This window comes from Phoenix dactylifera, chromosome 13 (genome assembly GCF_009389715.1).
Source record: "Phoenix dactylifera cultivar Barhee BC4 chromosome 13, palm_55x_up_171113_PBpolish2nd_filt_p, whole genome shotgun sequence".
Classification (NCBI taxonomy): Eukaryota; Viridiplantae; Streptophyta; class Magnoliopsida; order Arecales; family Arecaceae; genus Phoenix; species Phoenix dactylifera.
The window spans coordinates 11,408,060-11,424,968 of NC_052404.1; the positions used below are offsets into that span (position 1 = coordinate 11,408,060).

The 16,909-nt window shown below is 41.5% G+C and overlaps 1 protein-coding gene across 2 annotated transcripts; it reads right to left on the minus strand.

Annotated features, from left to right (window-relative positions):
• Positions 1–243: 243 nt before the first annotated feature.
• LOC103723026 lies at positions 244–3,290 on the minus strand. Of its 2 annotated transcripts, XM_008813817.4 has the most exons (3): positions 3,111–3,290; positions 734–2,642; positions 244–624 (listed from the first exon to the last, which is right to left on the minus strand). In XM_008813817.4, exon 2 carries the CDS (start codon positions 2,547–2,549, stop codon positions 954–956), a length of 1,596 nt encoding a protein of 531 aa, XP_008812039.2. In that variant the 5' UTR covers positions 2,550–2,642; positions 3,111–3,290; the 3' UTR covers positions 244–624; positions 734–953. The 2 variants fall into 2 exon arrangements, with proteins under 2 accessions (XP_008812039.2, XP_008812037.2); XM_008813815.4 differs by having other exon boundaries at positions 734–3,290.
• Positions 3,291–16,909: the final 13,619 nt, after the last annotated feature.

Consider the following 16,909-nt stretch of genomic DNA (forward strand, 5'->3'; position numbering starts at 1 on the left):
CAATCATCCAAGTAATCTCTACTCTCAGAAAAGTGGATGGTTATAAAGCAAAACAACATGCATACATGCATATAGTGGGTGCATCCATTGGCAAAGAAGATGCGCACACAACTAAGGAAAAATAATCCCAAGTAACTGCTAAGATGCCACCATTTTAGTGGACCACCACAATCATTAGAGATGAGATGGAAAAAATAGATAGTCAAGCAACTACAATCATCTAACTTTAAATAAGCACAAAAATTGCATTAGAAACTAAACAGGAGTCTTGTTGATTGTGTCATAAATGTTCTACAAAATAATCAGAGTATACAGGTCATCTACATAATATCCAAGATGTAAGAAGAAAATGTGCAACCTGAATTCAAGGTGATATTCACTGTTTGGTTCCATTGAGAGAGACAATACCTTCAAAAATCCCAACACCATTTACCATTTTGTTTCCACCAAACGAAATAGAAATAATTTCTTCAAAAAATTCCAACATCACATTAACAAACTTTCTTGATACACTTCCAAATATGAATGTCTATACAAATTTTGCCTGATCATGTTCTGTAGAATACTTTGTGGGATGGCGAACACCAACATATCTATCGATGCAAAAGATGCAGAAACTTGTGCCTACAAAATGATCAGATAAAGTACAATAAGAAAATTATGCAATCTTATCTTGCTTCCTGACATCAAAACATAAGCATAAAAAGGCCGAGAGGGTAGCTCAAACCCTTACCATTTTCCTTTAGAACCTCAAGTGTGCAAGTAGCACTGATGTGATCCCAACAGCAAAACATGATAGAGCACCAAAGCAGTCAGCAAAACTAAGTTGCAAAAGAAAGTGTGTATGGTAAGGGTGCACTTTCATTTTATAGATTTTCTTTTATGATTCAGAGTTAGTAACCAATAGATCTGACCGATGGCAACCACCCATACACATTAAAAGCGCTGCCTTGTCAAGTCAGCAGAAGTTCATTCGCCCCAAGATGAGGCGGGCGCATGCAGACATGAACTTCATGCTCTTCTGGACCGACACGGTGTTTAGGGACCATTATCTCGAGCACGGTACCAGACTCATCATAGTATGCTTCCAACTTGGCATCTTCTGGAATGCGCGTGGCCAGAGGTATTTCTCTTACGAACTCCCCTGGTGGGCAGTGCTCAGGAGAAGGGTCTGTTAGCTTGAATGTTCTATCATGTCTCTTTATATAAAGATTCCGGGCAGTGCTGACACATGATATCTTCACTATCCCGCGAGTAAGACTGTTCCTCCAGGAGACCTTCACCCTCTGTTGATCAGAGAACGGCAAGCTAACCACTATCAGGTATCCCTCATCATCCTCATATATAGTCTTTGCGGCAGTAACCGGGCCATATGCACGCCTCATCACACCACTAAACTCATTTAGCCATGGTACTGGTTCGACTGGGTGCACATCAATATCTTGGGACCTGTCTAAATAAGAATTATTCGGCAAGCAACCATCTTCCTCCATCCCATGTGGGAAGAAATCCTTCCTACGTTTCGTGCACATAGTGGAGACATCAGTTCCATCCCCACCAGAATGATTTGATGATGGTTGTGTCGATAAATTCAGACCCGAGCCATTAAGCAACCTCCTTGGATGGGGATGTGAAGTATTCTTTAACAGCAGAGGTGGTTTCTCAAGCTCAAAGTCGGTGTTGGGAAGATTCCTCCATGACCCAAAATCGCAGGCCTCGAGCGGGATCGAGAAATTGACGTCCCTTCCTGTGAGCTCCATCCACTTCTTGCAATCAACCTCAGAGACCACTGAGAGATTAGGTGACCTTACGACCTCAATCCCGTGCACGCACTGCGGGTTCGACAGGCCCCTGTACTGCTTGCGCTGCATCCGGTGGGAACGGACAAAGCCCTTGTCAACGCTGAAAGGGAACTGGGGCTCGCCGAGGCGGGAGTGCCCGTTCATGTAGCTCCTCAGCTGCATCTTTCCAAGCGCATTCTCTGGCCTCTCCTTAAAGACCCACATGTACATGTTCTCCATGTCATGCTGGACCATGAACACCTCGAGCCGGAGGTCAGACTTGTCGAAGCCTGCAACACCGTTTGCATCCCGGATGCTCTTGGCCTTGGATTTCTCCGAGAGAACAGGCTTGAAGTAGAAATTGAAGAAGAACCAGGCACCCCAGATGCTATCCCCTCTCTTGGCGCACTTCCGGGAACCAGCAGCGGCAACCACAACAGCACTGCAACCGGACTTGGGGAGGCTGAGGACGGCCTCGGTCTCGGAGATCTGGGGGCCGAGGCCAACGTCAAGGATGTCACAGGAGTCGGAGCTCCAGGACTGCGGCGGAGGGGAGCGCTCGGCCGAGAGGGGAAGGTTGATGTCGGGCGGCCGGGATAGGACCATCTGCTGGCGCTGCTGGATCATGAGCTCCCGGTCGCAGTCGTCGTGGACGAAGGCGGCGGCCGCGACGGCCAGCGGTGGGGCGCCGCCGCTGGGGTCCATAGAGAGAAGGGTGGACGGGTGGTGGTTCTCCATGGACAAGGTGGTGAGGAGGGGCTCCCCCATGGTGGCGGTAGCGCAGTCTGTCTCGTCCCTCTCCGTGCTTGCTTATCACCTCCTCCTCCTCCTCTTTGTCTTCCTCCTCTGCACCCTATCTATCTGGCAGGTTTCGAATTCCAACACATCCAGCAACAGCATCCCAATAAAAACCCTCACAAATCCATTCCATAAAAAATCCCAGCACCACCAACCCCTAACAATTCAATTCAAAAGAACCCCATCCAAAAAAAAAAAAACCCAATTTTTTTGTTCTTTTAGTCAATCAAAAATCCCAACTTTAACCAAAAAATTGCTTTTCTTTCCGTTAGAATCGCCGATTCCTCAAACGAGAAAACAAACCCTAGAACCAGGAATCCAGCGAATCAGATTGAAGGCGAGATCTTTATCGATCCGCGGCTATAGAATCCCCCGAAACCCTCCGAAGACGGGAGGGAAAAGCCGAATCAAAGAGATCAGACCCATCTAACTATGGGCGTATCCGAGAGATGGCGAGAGAAGGAGAGAGAGACAAGAAAAAGAATCGGAAACCCTAATCCTATTCCTGACCTAGAAAACGGATGTGGTTACCTTTTGGGGGGTTCGACTCCCCGAGAGGAGGAGTCCTCCCGAAGCTTCAACGGCGTCCGGCGTCTCCATTCCCGGTTTTCCGTCAAGGTTAACAGATGAATGGGCCTTCGGTATGGGGAACAAAGAAGAAGAAGAGGGGAGGAGGAGGAGGAGGGAGAAAGGAATATCGGGGTCTCCGTTTAAGAAACCGTGCCCTCGGTTCCGGCCTGCACCAGATGACACCGCGGCCCGCCGTTACTTGACGGTGACGGCAAACTGTTCAATTTTTTCTTTGGGAAACCTTTTAATTTTCTTTTTTTCTAATAGTTATATTATATATATATATATATTGGTCGTTGGTGGTGTATATGATCGACAAGTCAACGTCGTTATCTCAGCGCTTGCTTCTTTCCTTCTCCTCTCTCCTATTGTGACCAAGCTTTGGTCGGTCAAAAGAAGCTCTCTCGCTTTCTCTCTCTAAATAAGAGAGCACGCTTTTAGATCTCCTTCAGCATCTATCATAGCGGTGGCGGTGGACCTTGGGAATTATCTGAACGCCATGAGCTCTCCTGTTTGTCGCAATATAGGGTATTGTGCTCCAGATGCCTTCATGAACGTACATAAGATTTACTACACAACCAAAAATTAGCAAGTTAATCATGTTTTAAAATGGATAGCACATACATTTACTCATGTTTGTAAATGATAAATTTAATAAATATATATAAGCTTGGTATGCCGTACCGGTTTTAATTGAATGGTACAGAGCATATCATACCATATCGATTCATTATCGGTATTCGATACATATAGCGTACCGATATTCGGTATACCAAAAAAAAATCTGTACCATACCGGTACTTTGATAGTGCAGCACCGATATGAAGTTCGATATCGAGACAGTAAGCCTTCTATATAGGAGCATTCTCAACCTTTCATAAACTTCCCGATTATCATATATTATAACAAAGAGAGAATGTATTGCAAAAAGAAGAAAAGGAGAAACTTAAATTAGATAAAGCAGAGAGAGAGAGAGAGAGAGAGAGAAAAGATTTCAAAACGGAAAGCTGAACGGATGACGAATTTATTCATTTTTGACAAATAACGGCAGAATATATTATGTGGCTGCTAAGTCTTATTCAATACCAGTAGGTAGAGGAATACATATCCTTGGACAAAAGATAGCTTCCCTTCACACGAAAAATTATTATACAATTGAATTTAACATGGAAGAGTTATTTGATAAGAACATATAAATAAGTAGCTTTATTATAGACACTTCCTGTTGATATTTTTTTTTTATCTTGTCTTTTTTTTTATATAAGTGAAAAATATATAGTTCTTACACTCTTCACCATGCTTTATATGATATCTTGATTCTACAAAAATGAGAAGGGATTTTACACTGCAGTCCATTCTTGACATATATTCATAGGCCCTAAGACATTACAAGAAAGATTGTTTAAAGTGCAGCTCCATCAGTTAATAGGTCTAAGCATGAACATAAGCCAAATATTTTGCTAATTACCACACTAAGAGAATTTACCTGGTTCCTCATTAAGACATGTCTCATGGACATTGCTAAAATCTTGATAATCTGCTATTGGATATCAAAAAAAATATCCAACTATATAGAAAGGCTAGCATTTGATACGCCTAGTGATCCTTATGCCACACCCCTCTTTTTTTTTTTTTGGTTAAAAAAAAGGGAGGGGGGAGGAAGGGACAAGCCCACCCCTACGTAGCAGCTTCTATTGGGCCCCCGCCTGCTCGTTTTGAACTTGGAACCACTTGGTTGGAAGCAAACGCCCCGTTCTAACTGAGCTACCACCTTGGTGGCCGCACCCCTCTTCTTGGAAAAGATTTTATATTTGAGTGTTGAATAGTGCATTTTCAAATTATTAGTAAAGCAGGAGATAGTCATATTTGACCCTTTGTATCAAACATTTTAATAAGCTAATTTGGTAGATAGAGTGAGCACAAACAAATACACTATTAGATAGAATGATGGATGATGATTTAGATTAATATAATTGGTCAAGTGGTCAGGACCGAAGGAGAGTTAAATGCTTCTTTTTTCATAACATAAGTAACTTATTGTGTCTCGGTTTTCAGACACTTCCAATAAAATTATCCCATCAGTGAAATGTTTGGTGGGCATCCAGTGATGTCACTTAATAAAAAGAAAGATTTCTTGCGTAAGATGAGCAATCATGCATTTGCAAACTTTGGGGAATGATTTAAGTAAATAACTCTAAGCCGAAGACAAGAAATCTTAGCATAAAACTAATTAAACAACTTGATATCTAAATGCAAGCTTTCCTTCTAAACGCAAGCAATCATGGGACCAGTGGGACGCACCTTTTTCTCATCTCAACTACTTAGCACAAATGACAACTATTTCTTGGAGTCCTAGCAATCATATATGAACTTATATAATGATCTTCCAAGCAGAGATTTTCATTAGCAGCCGCGAGATCGATCTGTGGTAAGAAATGATTTGTCAAGACGAAAGATAATTACGATGAAAAATTTGAGAAAGTTTTCCTGAATTTTTAAAAGAATTATTGTCAAGAAAAATGAAAAAATGACATGCATGGAAGATGATAATATCATAATGACAGCATTACTGTTTTATCAATTATCTCGACAGCAATATTGTTAATAATTTGCAAGCACTTTATTAAGCAATCTGTGGATGGAACTCAAGCAACCGTTCCTCCAACAAAAGCTTTGTAAGTAATTGGAGAACTTTTTAATTATGGGGAGTTCGACTGGCCAGGCTATATTCAGAACAGATGGATGCAATGGACTAGGCTATTTTAATCATCTCCCACTTTGGCCATCAATGTCAACGGTTTGCATGGTGTCCACTTGTCTCCATACCTCCATAATAGATCTCAATAAGTGAGCTTCTTTAATCCAGAACTCACAAAGTGCAGCATCCTACTTTTATGGCAAGTGAACATTGTTAGAATTGGACAAGTAAGCCACTAATAATTGCAATAAGTTACCTCAGAGTGGGAAGGGAACATTGCTGGCTGCAATTGGCGAAGGTAAAAGTGCGATCCTATTAGATGGATATCTATGTGAATCATTCAATTAGGATTCTACTGCACCACAGAGTGCTGTGCATTTTTAAATAGCAGCCATTTTGTTTGATGGTTATTCATCTCTTGATGGTGGCCACTTAATGCTCGTGAATTATTAACCTTAAATCATCCGCAAAGTAAATGATTTTCATATCAAAAAAGTGTATACTATTTGGATTTTTTTTAGTGATCCTCTATCAATTGGATAAACCTTGTTTCAATCAGAAATGATTCTAAAAAAAAATTATGCGCGCGCACACACAAAGGTGAAGCCATGGATCTACTCCTTAAGGCTAATTACCAAGCCTATCACTGATCTAAATTGTAAGTAATAATGTCATATTGTGAATTGGCAGAGATGTGAGAATGGGGGCTGGATTGAAGCTGGGAGAAGGGGAAGAGCCCTATTTGGTTAGTGGATAAGGACGTGCGAATAGGCCAAGGATGCTTACTTGATCGCTTACGTCATCTTTTGATAAGCGGCGCGTCCTGAGATGCCCGTCCCTGTTGTTGCACGCCCGGCCTCAAATAATTCACGAGGAAAAGTCTCTGCATCATTTGGATGCAACGTAACACGTGGAACAGCGTCGAATGCCTCCATTTAACGTGCTTCAATTCTAACGGACGGTGAAATAAAGAGGGACTCCTTGCCTTTTTTTCTTCCTCCTTCGCCATCAGTGCTTATTTTTGACCGTTCTTTACAAGCTCCTCCGGTTGGGCGTGTCCTTATCTAGCTTCAATTGTTTCATAGGAAGGAAAAAAAAGAAAGAAGGGAAACATGCGCACATACCCTTCCTTCTCGAATGGTTTACAAAAAGAGCATCAAGCAGGGTAGGTCGTGCTTCAGCTCAGCAACATCCCCACTTTAAATTTGGCAGGTGTCGCACATGTTCGGTAGAAAGGGAATACAAATTACAATTGATACGTCTCATGAGATGACAATGGATCGAGCTATCATGAAATCTCCGATCAATCTATAATAATCTCGGGCCCATTCAAAATAGCTTATCAGAGAGTATTTTTTGGATTTTTTAGTCCAATATAAGTATCCAAGATCTTTCTGATGAACAACTGATGTGGAACTAAACACATGTCTACATGGATCCTTGCATACTCATCTCATTTAAGTCATGATATTCTCATCAAATTAAAGGTTAAAATGCATTCAAATTTAATTACAAGCACCATAATCGGCCTGTGATTGGCTTTAATGGGCTAGTGTTGTAGTGTCCTCCAGTCCAAATAGGTTATGGGCTGAGCCTGCTTTGATACCATTTGTAATAATTTAGGATCTCACTTAAAATAGATAGTCGGAAGGTATATTTTGGATTTCTTAGTCTTGCATTAGTATCCAAGATCTTTCTAGCGAATAGTTGATGTGGGACCAAACTCACGCCCGCACGGCTCCTCACACAACCAGTAAAAACCTGTCGTATAGCTGACTCAAAAGTGCATAGAAAATCCTTCGATGCGCGGAGCATGATGCATGAGTAAAATGTTTGCGCGTGATCTTTCTGATGTGCGATGGACTAAAAAAAAAATGACTAGTCCGTACACTCGAATTCCTCAGCAATGAGCTCTGACTCTCATTTATATAAAACATTCATAAAGAACCCTCTAGGTAAGTGCTCTCGAACCCTCTTACATCTTTGTGCTGCGGCTTTGTCTCTCTCACAATACTTTCGCTATTCTCTGAGAGTTTGTTTGACTTAAAGATTGGAGGATTCCTAGCTAGACACTATTTGGTAAGAGGATTTTTTGTCTTTATTGTTTTAGGTCAGATCCGACGTCGAATCAAACGTCCAAGCACGATCTTATCTTTCCAGCACCACCTCAGAAGCGGCTAAAGTTGGAGTCGTTGCTACATAAGCGCAACGACTACCATCTTACTGTCTCAAAAGTGCATCGCGATCTTCGACCAACCTCTATGATCTAAACAACCAATCGTCTGAACCCTCAAATAGCTCAACATCTTGGTCGGGCCGATACTCGGTGGCAACAATAGTGTACTCAAATAATTCAATATACTTTTAGGTGCTTTAGATGATATTACTAAGATAGGTTCTTTCACCACGGAGAATAACAATCATGGTGTACTCAAGTAATCTATGCTTTGTATTTTAACACAGCATATCTAATTTTCATTTTTTTTTCCTGACACATCTCATCACTTGAGTTATTATATTTTATCTTGCTCTCTTCCTTATGCCTCATTTCATTGGAGATGTCAAATCATTTCTTCAAACACATCAAACCTATTTTCTTTGATCGACTATATCTATTTAATAGGCTCAATCGATCTGCCATATCTACAATCCTCGACTTGTAGATTTTTCGTTTTAAAACAATAATCATAAAATATTGTTCTACAAAATAAAAGTATCTAAGTTTTCTGCAGAACATTTGAATGTATGATTACTCCAAGACATTTCACATAAAATAAAAGCCAACCTGAAACTTTCCTATAATCTTCTCAAACAAAAACTTCTTCAACGAGGATTCATTCTTAAAGAAAAGAGAACACATGGACCGGTTAATTCTCTTGATAAAAAAAAGGTGGAAACATGGAACATCCAACGCGACCCTTCCACCTGAACTTTTGTAGGCCCGCACCATGCATTATTAGCTTCTTCTGTGCTTGGAGTGGAGCACTCGCACCTAACCGGTTTGCTTTTGGGATTTGGGATCGGCGGTGAACTCCGTGGGGGCCTTGCCGACGCTCCCCTCAACCCAATACTTGTGTGGGATTGCTTGAGCCTAGAAATCAACACCGTCCAATCATCAACTTTCCTTATTGGAAAGACATTATACGACGAATAGGGTTTATAGAAATGAGATAAGATGATCGGTGCGCCGCGCGCCAATCACATGATGCATGTGGTACTGTAAGGCTTTCTTTCTCCTTTACATTTTTTCTTAATTTTTTTTTCAAAAATGCCTCTAAAACATGGCAATCCTAATCTTCTTTGCCGGGCATTGTTTTTATGGACTAATTCACGAGCTACTAATATTTGGTTAATTCTAAAATTTGAAATTATAGGAGAGGGAGGGGGTTGGGGAAAAAACTCACCTACAATAAAATGCCGGAGAGGAGGGAGAAGGAGAGGAGCTTGCCGTCGGATGTCGCTCGACACCGGAGAGGACAAGGATCGGCCGCTCATCGTCGGAGAGGAGCTTGCCGTCGGAAGTTGCTTGGTGCCGGAGAGGACAAGGATCGGCCGCTCGTCGTCGGAGAGGAAGGAGGAGGAGAGGAGCTTGCCGTCGGACGTTGCTCGGCGCCGGAGAGAACAAGGGTCGGCCGCTCATGGTCGAAGAGAAGCTAGGGCTTGAACGGGATGCAGAATGAGAAGGAGGAGAACGGCCGCCGGTTTTGTTGGGAATTTGACTTCTGATGACGCGTATAAGCGTCGTCTTAGGCCACCATCTACCACGACGGCAGTAAAATCCGATTTTTATAAAAAGTGTCGGCAAAAAAGGATCGGTAAAATCCGATTTTTCTGTAGTGAGATTATGATTCCATCTTCTTTCTAGAAGTCAAAACTATTTGGGTCGCCTCTTGCCGAATCAAAGTCTGTCGCACGTCCAAAGCACTGTGTCCGGCATGGGGTGTAGCCACCGCCGCAGGCCCTTGCTTGAGCTTGAAATCTAGATAAATAAGGCTATGATATTTTTGTTTCAATTCTTTCACCTCGTTCGCTCATCTTTTGTTTGGATATATGATCATGATTACCAAATCTTGTCTGAATTATCTGAGGTTGGTTTTCTTAATTATGATGCTGTTCCGCTTGTTTGTTTAAATGATTTTCGCTAATGGATGCTGGATAATTGAATAGGATGGAATGAGAATTAAATTGGATGCCATTCAATCGGCATTTTTGATTAGTTGATTGATGGTGGTGCATGATTTAATTGACAATATTAGTAGAAATTTAAAATGTAGGGGATCTTAAACTCATGCAATATTTTGTAGTTAAGCCCAAGCTAGATGTGGAAGTATTAGCTCGCTAAGTTGGTAAAGCTTTTGATAATGATTTGAAATTGAATCCTGCTTTCATCAAGGTTTGAGAGAACGCAAGTATTTGGCAGGGGTGGGGTTAGGAGGTTAGGAGTATTCGATCGGAAGATGTCCATAGCTACTAAACAGTCCATTGCTTACAGGTTCTTTTGATCGAAAAAGCATCTAAACGTGGCAATCATATGTTTGCAAACAAATGCCAACTTTTCAGTATCAAACTCCTCTCTGCTTCAATAACACAAATATCTGAAAGTTTCTGTCACGCCCCGGATCCGGATCCGTGACACGGCCGTGCTATTGCCGACTACCGCCCACAATAGCACGCAGCCTCATACCTGGGTAATAGGGTAGTCAAACCAACCGAATCTTTTTATATGAAAGCATTCTTAGTACAACATGCTGGTTGGTACCCAAATACAGAGCTTCTACATAGTTTATGTACACAAAAGTATACTTGCTTTACCCCAGAAGCCCTGATACCAAATTAACGTGTCTCTGGCAGCTATCAGTGGTGAGGATCTGAAAGAAAAAGTAAATGAACGGATATGAGCTACACGGCTCAGTAAGTAATCCTGCATAATCCTACCGGATCAACCAGTAGACTAAACATGTAAATCAGGGTTTTGAGAAGCTGACATGCATGTTTATCTAATAATCATCCTGGCATAATAAGTATGCGGTTTAAACAAAGCAGTAGTGCAAATCACAAAATTTTCATATTATATGCATATGAAACCGTGCCCCCCGGCATGCCGTGGTCCTTTTACTCTCGGATGCTACTGCGAAGTCAGACTCGGCCACTGGCGGGGCCAGCTCAGTTACTATTCAGCCACTGGCGGGGCAAGCTCAGTTACTATTCAGCCACTGGCGGGGCAGGCCCAATTCCAATTCAGCCACTGGCGGGGCAGGCTCAGTTACTATTCAGCCACTGGCGGGGCAGCTCAGTTACTATTCAGCCACTGGCGGGGCAGCTCAGTTACTATTCAGCCACTGGCGGCTCAGTCATTCTCAGTAGCATCTTTGAGCCCATTATAGTGCCTCTGGGCTAGCTAAGACTTTATAAACTTACATGCATGATTATAATATCAGTATCATCATGTTGCATACATAGCCATAGCTTCTGGGATCATTAAAGTTACTTATGCATTGTAACATATCATGTATGAAACATATATACTTAAAATAAATGCTTAGGAAACATTAATAACATAACATGATCCATAACAGGATTAGGACAGGTTACTTACATTCTTCACTAATCATGCATACAAATCAAATTGTATAAAAAACACTGGTTCATCTTATAAAACGTATTACAAGATCTACGATAGGATTAAGACAGATTACTTACATCAATTCGCTTTCCAAATTGCTCAAGTCCAGGTGACTAATCCTCAATCACCTAAAACAACATCATAGGGATTACATTATTCCCCATTTATTTATTATAAAATTTCTTAGTTCATCACACTATGAATTTACTTGCTTGGATCCCATCCAAGGATTTAGCCCAAGTCCAATTTGAAGCCTTTGGAGTTCGACTTAACACCAGATTGGGCCCACATGGGTTGATTGGGTTTTTAATTGAAGGATTGGGCCTCGTTTATAATTGGGTCCAACCTTTTCTAACCAATTGGGTCCTCTGTCAATTTACTGGGCCTAATTTAAAATTAATTGGGCCTGCTGGGATTGCTATTGCATAAATGGGGTTCAGACCCAGCTCAATTGGGCTTAATTTAACCCATTTCATTCAATTGAGCTCGGTTCAGGTTCAATTGGGTTCAGATCCCACTCAATCCCTCATCCGGGCTCACCCAACTAGATTGGGTCCGGTTTAATTGGGTTTACTTAACCCATTTCAATTTTTTAGGCTTAACGGGTTTCGGACCCGAACCCCGATTCGTCCCGTTAGGCCGGACCCGTTAAGGGGCTCTTCTCTCTCTCTCTTTTTTTTTCTTTTTTTTTTCTTTTTTTTCTTCTTTCTTTTTCTTTTTCTTTCTCCCTCTTTTTCTTTTCTTTTTTTTTTCTTCTCTTTTCCAGAGCCTTCCCGACTCTTCACTCCCTCCACTCTTCACCCTTTCTCCTCCTCTCTTCTCCGACGAAGGCAGGACGGCGAGCGGAGGGGAGGACGGCCCACGACCGGTGGCGTCCGCGGCCAAGCCCCGCGGCATCCCCGGCCGAGCCCGCGGCCGAGCTCTTGGCTTCCCCGGCCGAGCCCGCGGCCGAGCTCTCGGCTTCCCCGGCCGAGCCCGCACCGGCGACGCTCACGGCCGTACACGGCAAGTCCCCTCCTCCTCTCTCCTTTTTCTTCTTTCTTTCATTTTCTTTTCTTTCCTCCCTTCTTCTTCTTCACTGAGACCCCCTATCCCACTGAAGAAGAAGAAGGGGAATGGACTCCGGCCGACTGCAGCCCCCTACCGAGAGCCGGCAGTGACTGCAACTGAGGTCCATGGAGTCCCTCCTCTATTTTTATTTTGGTAACAGGAGCTTACCATTTCCGGGGATGACCTGCGGTGCCTCCTCTCCAACACCTCTGCCGACTTAGGGGTTCCTCCTTCCTCTTGGAGCTTCCGGGCTCTCTCTCTTTCTCTCGTTCGGTGTTTAGGGGGTCTGTCATTTTGGGGTTGCCGGCATAGGCTTAAAGGACTGTTTAAGGATGAGACCCCCTCTGAGAGGTCCCTTCCCTCTCCATTCCTCCATACCTCGGGACTGGCCGCCGCCCCCCTTGTCTCCGGCGCGCCGGCAGCGGCTGTCAGCAGGGGTGAGGGTCACCCCTCCCTGTCGGTCTTATCCCTTCGTTTTTATTATTTTTTATTTCAATCCTTATACAGCACTGCCCACAGTGGAATTTGGGCCCAACCCTTAACTGGGCCCATTTCTTATTGGGCCTAGTAGGTTCTGGGCCCGGACATTACATCCTACCCCCCTTAAAATAAATTTCGTCCTCGAAATTAAACATACCCTAGGTTCTGGTTTTCAAAAGTAGTCAACCATTGAGTCATCCTCTAGTTCTCGGTTAGTCTCCCTCTTAAAATGCTTGCTGATAAGATTTTGGCAAAATCATGGCACCTCAAAACTTGAACCTTTCCATCTATGACACGTAGGGGTTCTTTGATCTCTTTCAAAAGAGGACTAATCTTCCTGCCTTAGATTTTAAATGCTATGATTCTTGGCCCAAGAAATTAATTGCTCTCGATTAAGTCCACACAACGGTCGTAATCGGGTTAATAGAAATAGGTGAGAGCATTAGCATCACATACTTTTCATAATCTATAATCTTCTTTCTTCTCTTAACCTTGCCTACAATTTTATGATCAACTTTTATCCTAGCAAAACTTCAAACCCCTTTTAGATAGGTAGATCAAAGATGTCATAGCTAGGAGTAGGGAATATTTCAGGTCTAAGCCCAACCAAGGCACCATCAATCCGTTAATACTAAATTTAAGATGCCAAGATTCTCCCGGGAGTTACCAATAATAGAAAAACTCATGGGTGAAGATTATACAGCTCTCTCTCCAGATTATTCATAGAATCAACATCTTAATTCTGAATAAGAAGATCAAGTTTCTTTGTCAAAGTATCAACTGCTCTCGATTACCCGATCTATCACAAGATTAGATCATAAACAACTTCATTTATTGAAAATAAGCCTTCTTTCCTAATAAGAGATTAGCCCTCAAGCCATCTTAGAACATTTTAAGCTCGGAATTATGTAAACTTCTGAAAATTATTTCTCAATATCCCAATCTTTTATTAAGTATCTTTAAATTGCATGAACAATAATCTGCCCTACTTTAGCATTGCTAGAAGGTGATTCTGGATCTCACATCCCCGTTAAAAGAAAAGGATGTATACTTTTGTTGTAAGATCTCTATTTAAAAATCTTCTTCTATTGTACTCTTTCCACTAGACGATGATATGTGGAATTATCATCCATAATTTTTTCACCTTCCTCATAAAACAATTTAAACTTGCTTCTCAATGATAAACGAAGGCATTCAGTAATTGCCCCTCTATTAGAGATAAAATAATTTATTTCAAATCTTACAAGCATGATCACTAATACAAACTCCTGCAACATCATGTGCTATTGGGCATGTTCCCGTATCAATTCTATTGCTGATTCCACTCGCATTTCCTAATGACCCCATGTCATCATCATTCTCTCTTCTTCTCTTTTTTTTTTTTTTTTTTTGTCAAAACATCAACTAATATTTGTTTAATTGATTTATCACAGGATCACAAACTACTGCACTTTATCCAATGTAGAACATTTGAGCCTAAAATATTCTTCAAGATTGAAAATTATCTCAGAATTTACTAAATGGCTTCCAATCAAAATACCAATCTTGCATTGTAATTTGAAAAGATCTAATATTTCACATTCCAAGTAAACAAGGAGAAACTCTTAAATCTCATTCTCAAATATACTTTCTTTCTATAGAATAGTTTCATGCATAATTGTCATACAGATTTTAACCTCAAAGAACATAAAAGCTTTCCTTGTCCAAGCCTTAAACAACTTATGGATGAACCCTATCCTGCCATCAAAATAATTAACTTCAAACTAGAAGTATCATCCACCGTACTCAGTATCAAGTTAAACTTTCAAAATCACCTATATACTGATACACAAATAATCACAATGTACTTTAACATTCCATGGCTAGTACTCCACTTAATATCAGTCAAAATCTAATTTAATCATAATCCAAAATACAAATTACTCCATCGAGGAATCTCCAAAATAATTTATTCTTATTTTGGCATAGCTTGTTAGCATTCTGATTCAAAACACCAAAATCCTTAGTCGTCTTAAGTCTTGAATTCTAATACCATACCTGTCATAATCATGCCCCTCGAATGATTTTGTATTAGTCTTAACTTCTTTCTTTTTGTTGCTTATTGTCACCTATCAAAAGATTCATGTCAAGCAATTTTCGTGATAGACTAATGATACGACTAATAAAATCTTTTCTTTCCTTTCCGGTTATGCGGAATCTCACTAAATGAGACTTAACTACCCATTTCCTTATTAAAACTTAACGTTTTTACTCATGATTAACCTATTGCTCTGATACCACTAGAATGTCACGCCCCGGATCCGGATCCGTGACACGGCCGTGCTATTGCCGACTACCGCCCACAATAGCACGCAGCCTCATACCTGGGTAATAGGGTAGTCAAACCAACCGAATCTTTTTATATGAAAGCATTCTTAGTACAACATGCTGGTTGGTACCCAAATACAGAGCTTCTACATAGTTTATGTACACAAAAGTATACTTGCTTTACCCCAGAAGCCCTGATACCAAATTAACGTGTCTCTGGCAGCTATCAGTGGTGAGGATCTGAAAGAAAAAGTAAATGAACGGATATGAGCTACACGGCTCAGTAAGTAATCCTGCATAATCCTACCGGATCAACCAGTAGACTAAACATGTAAATCAGGGTTTTGAGAAGCTGACATGCATGTTTATCTAATAATCATCCTGGCATAATAAGTATGCGGTTTAAACAAAGCAGTAGTGCAAATCACAAAATTTTCATATTATATGCATATGAAACCGTGCCCCCCGGCATGCCGTGGTCCTTTTACTCTCGGATGCTACTGCGAAGTCAGACTCGGCCACTGGCGGGGCCAGCTCAGTTACTATTCAGCCACTGGCGGGGCAAGCTCAGTTACTATTCAGCCACTGGCGGGGCAGGCCCAATTCCAATTCAGCCACTGGCGGGGCAGGCTCAGTTACTATTCAGCCACTGGCGGGGCAGCTCAGTTACTATTCAGCCACTGGCGGGGCAGCTCAGTTACTATTCAGCCACTGGCGGCTCAGTCATTCTCAGTAGCATCTTTGAGCCCATTATAGTGCCTCTGGGCTAGCTAAGACTTTATAAACTTACATGCATGATTATAATATCAGTATCATCATGTTGCATACATAGCCATAGCTTCTGGGATCATTAAAGTTACTTATGCATTGTAACATATCATGTATGAAACATATATACTTAAAATAAATGCTTAGGAAACATTAATAACATAACATGATCCATAACAGGATTAGGACAGGTTACTTACATTCTTCACTAATCATGCATACAAATCAAATTGTATAAAAAACACTGGTTCATCTTATAAAACGTATTACAAGATCTACGATAGGATTAAGACAGATTACTTACATCAATTCGCTTTCCAAATTGCTCAAGTCCAGGTGACTAATCCTCAATCACCTAAAACAACATCATAGGGATTACATTATTCCCCATTTATTTATTATAAAATTTCTTAGTTCATCACACTATGAATTTACTTGCTTGGATCCCATCCAAGGATTTAACCCAAGTCCAATTTGAAGCCTTTGGAGTTCGACTTAACACCAGATTGGGCCCACATGGGTTGATTGGGTTTTTAATTGAAGGATTGGGCCTCGTTTATAATTGGGTCCAACCTTTTCTAACCAATTGGGTCCTCTGTCAATTTACTGGGCCTAATTTAAAATTAATTGGGCCTGCTGGGATTGCTATTGCATAAATGGGGTTCAGACCCAGCTCAATTGGGCTTAATTTAACCCATTTCATTCAATTGAGCTCGGTTCAGGTTCAATTGGGTTCAGATCCCACTCAATCCCTCATCCGGGCTCACCCAACTAGATTGGGTCCGGTTTAATTGGGTTTACTTAACCCATTTCAATTTTTTAGGCTTAACGGGT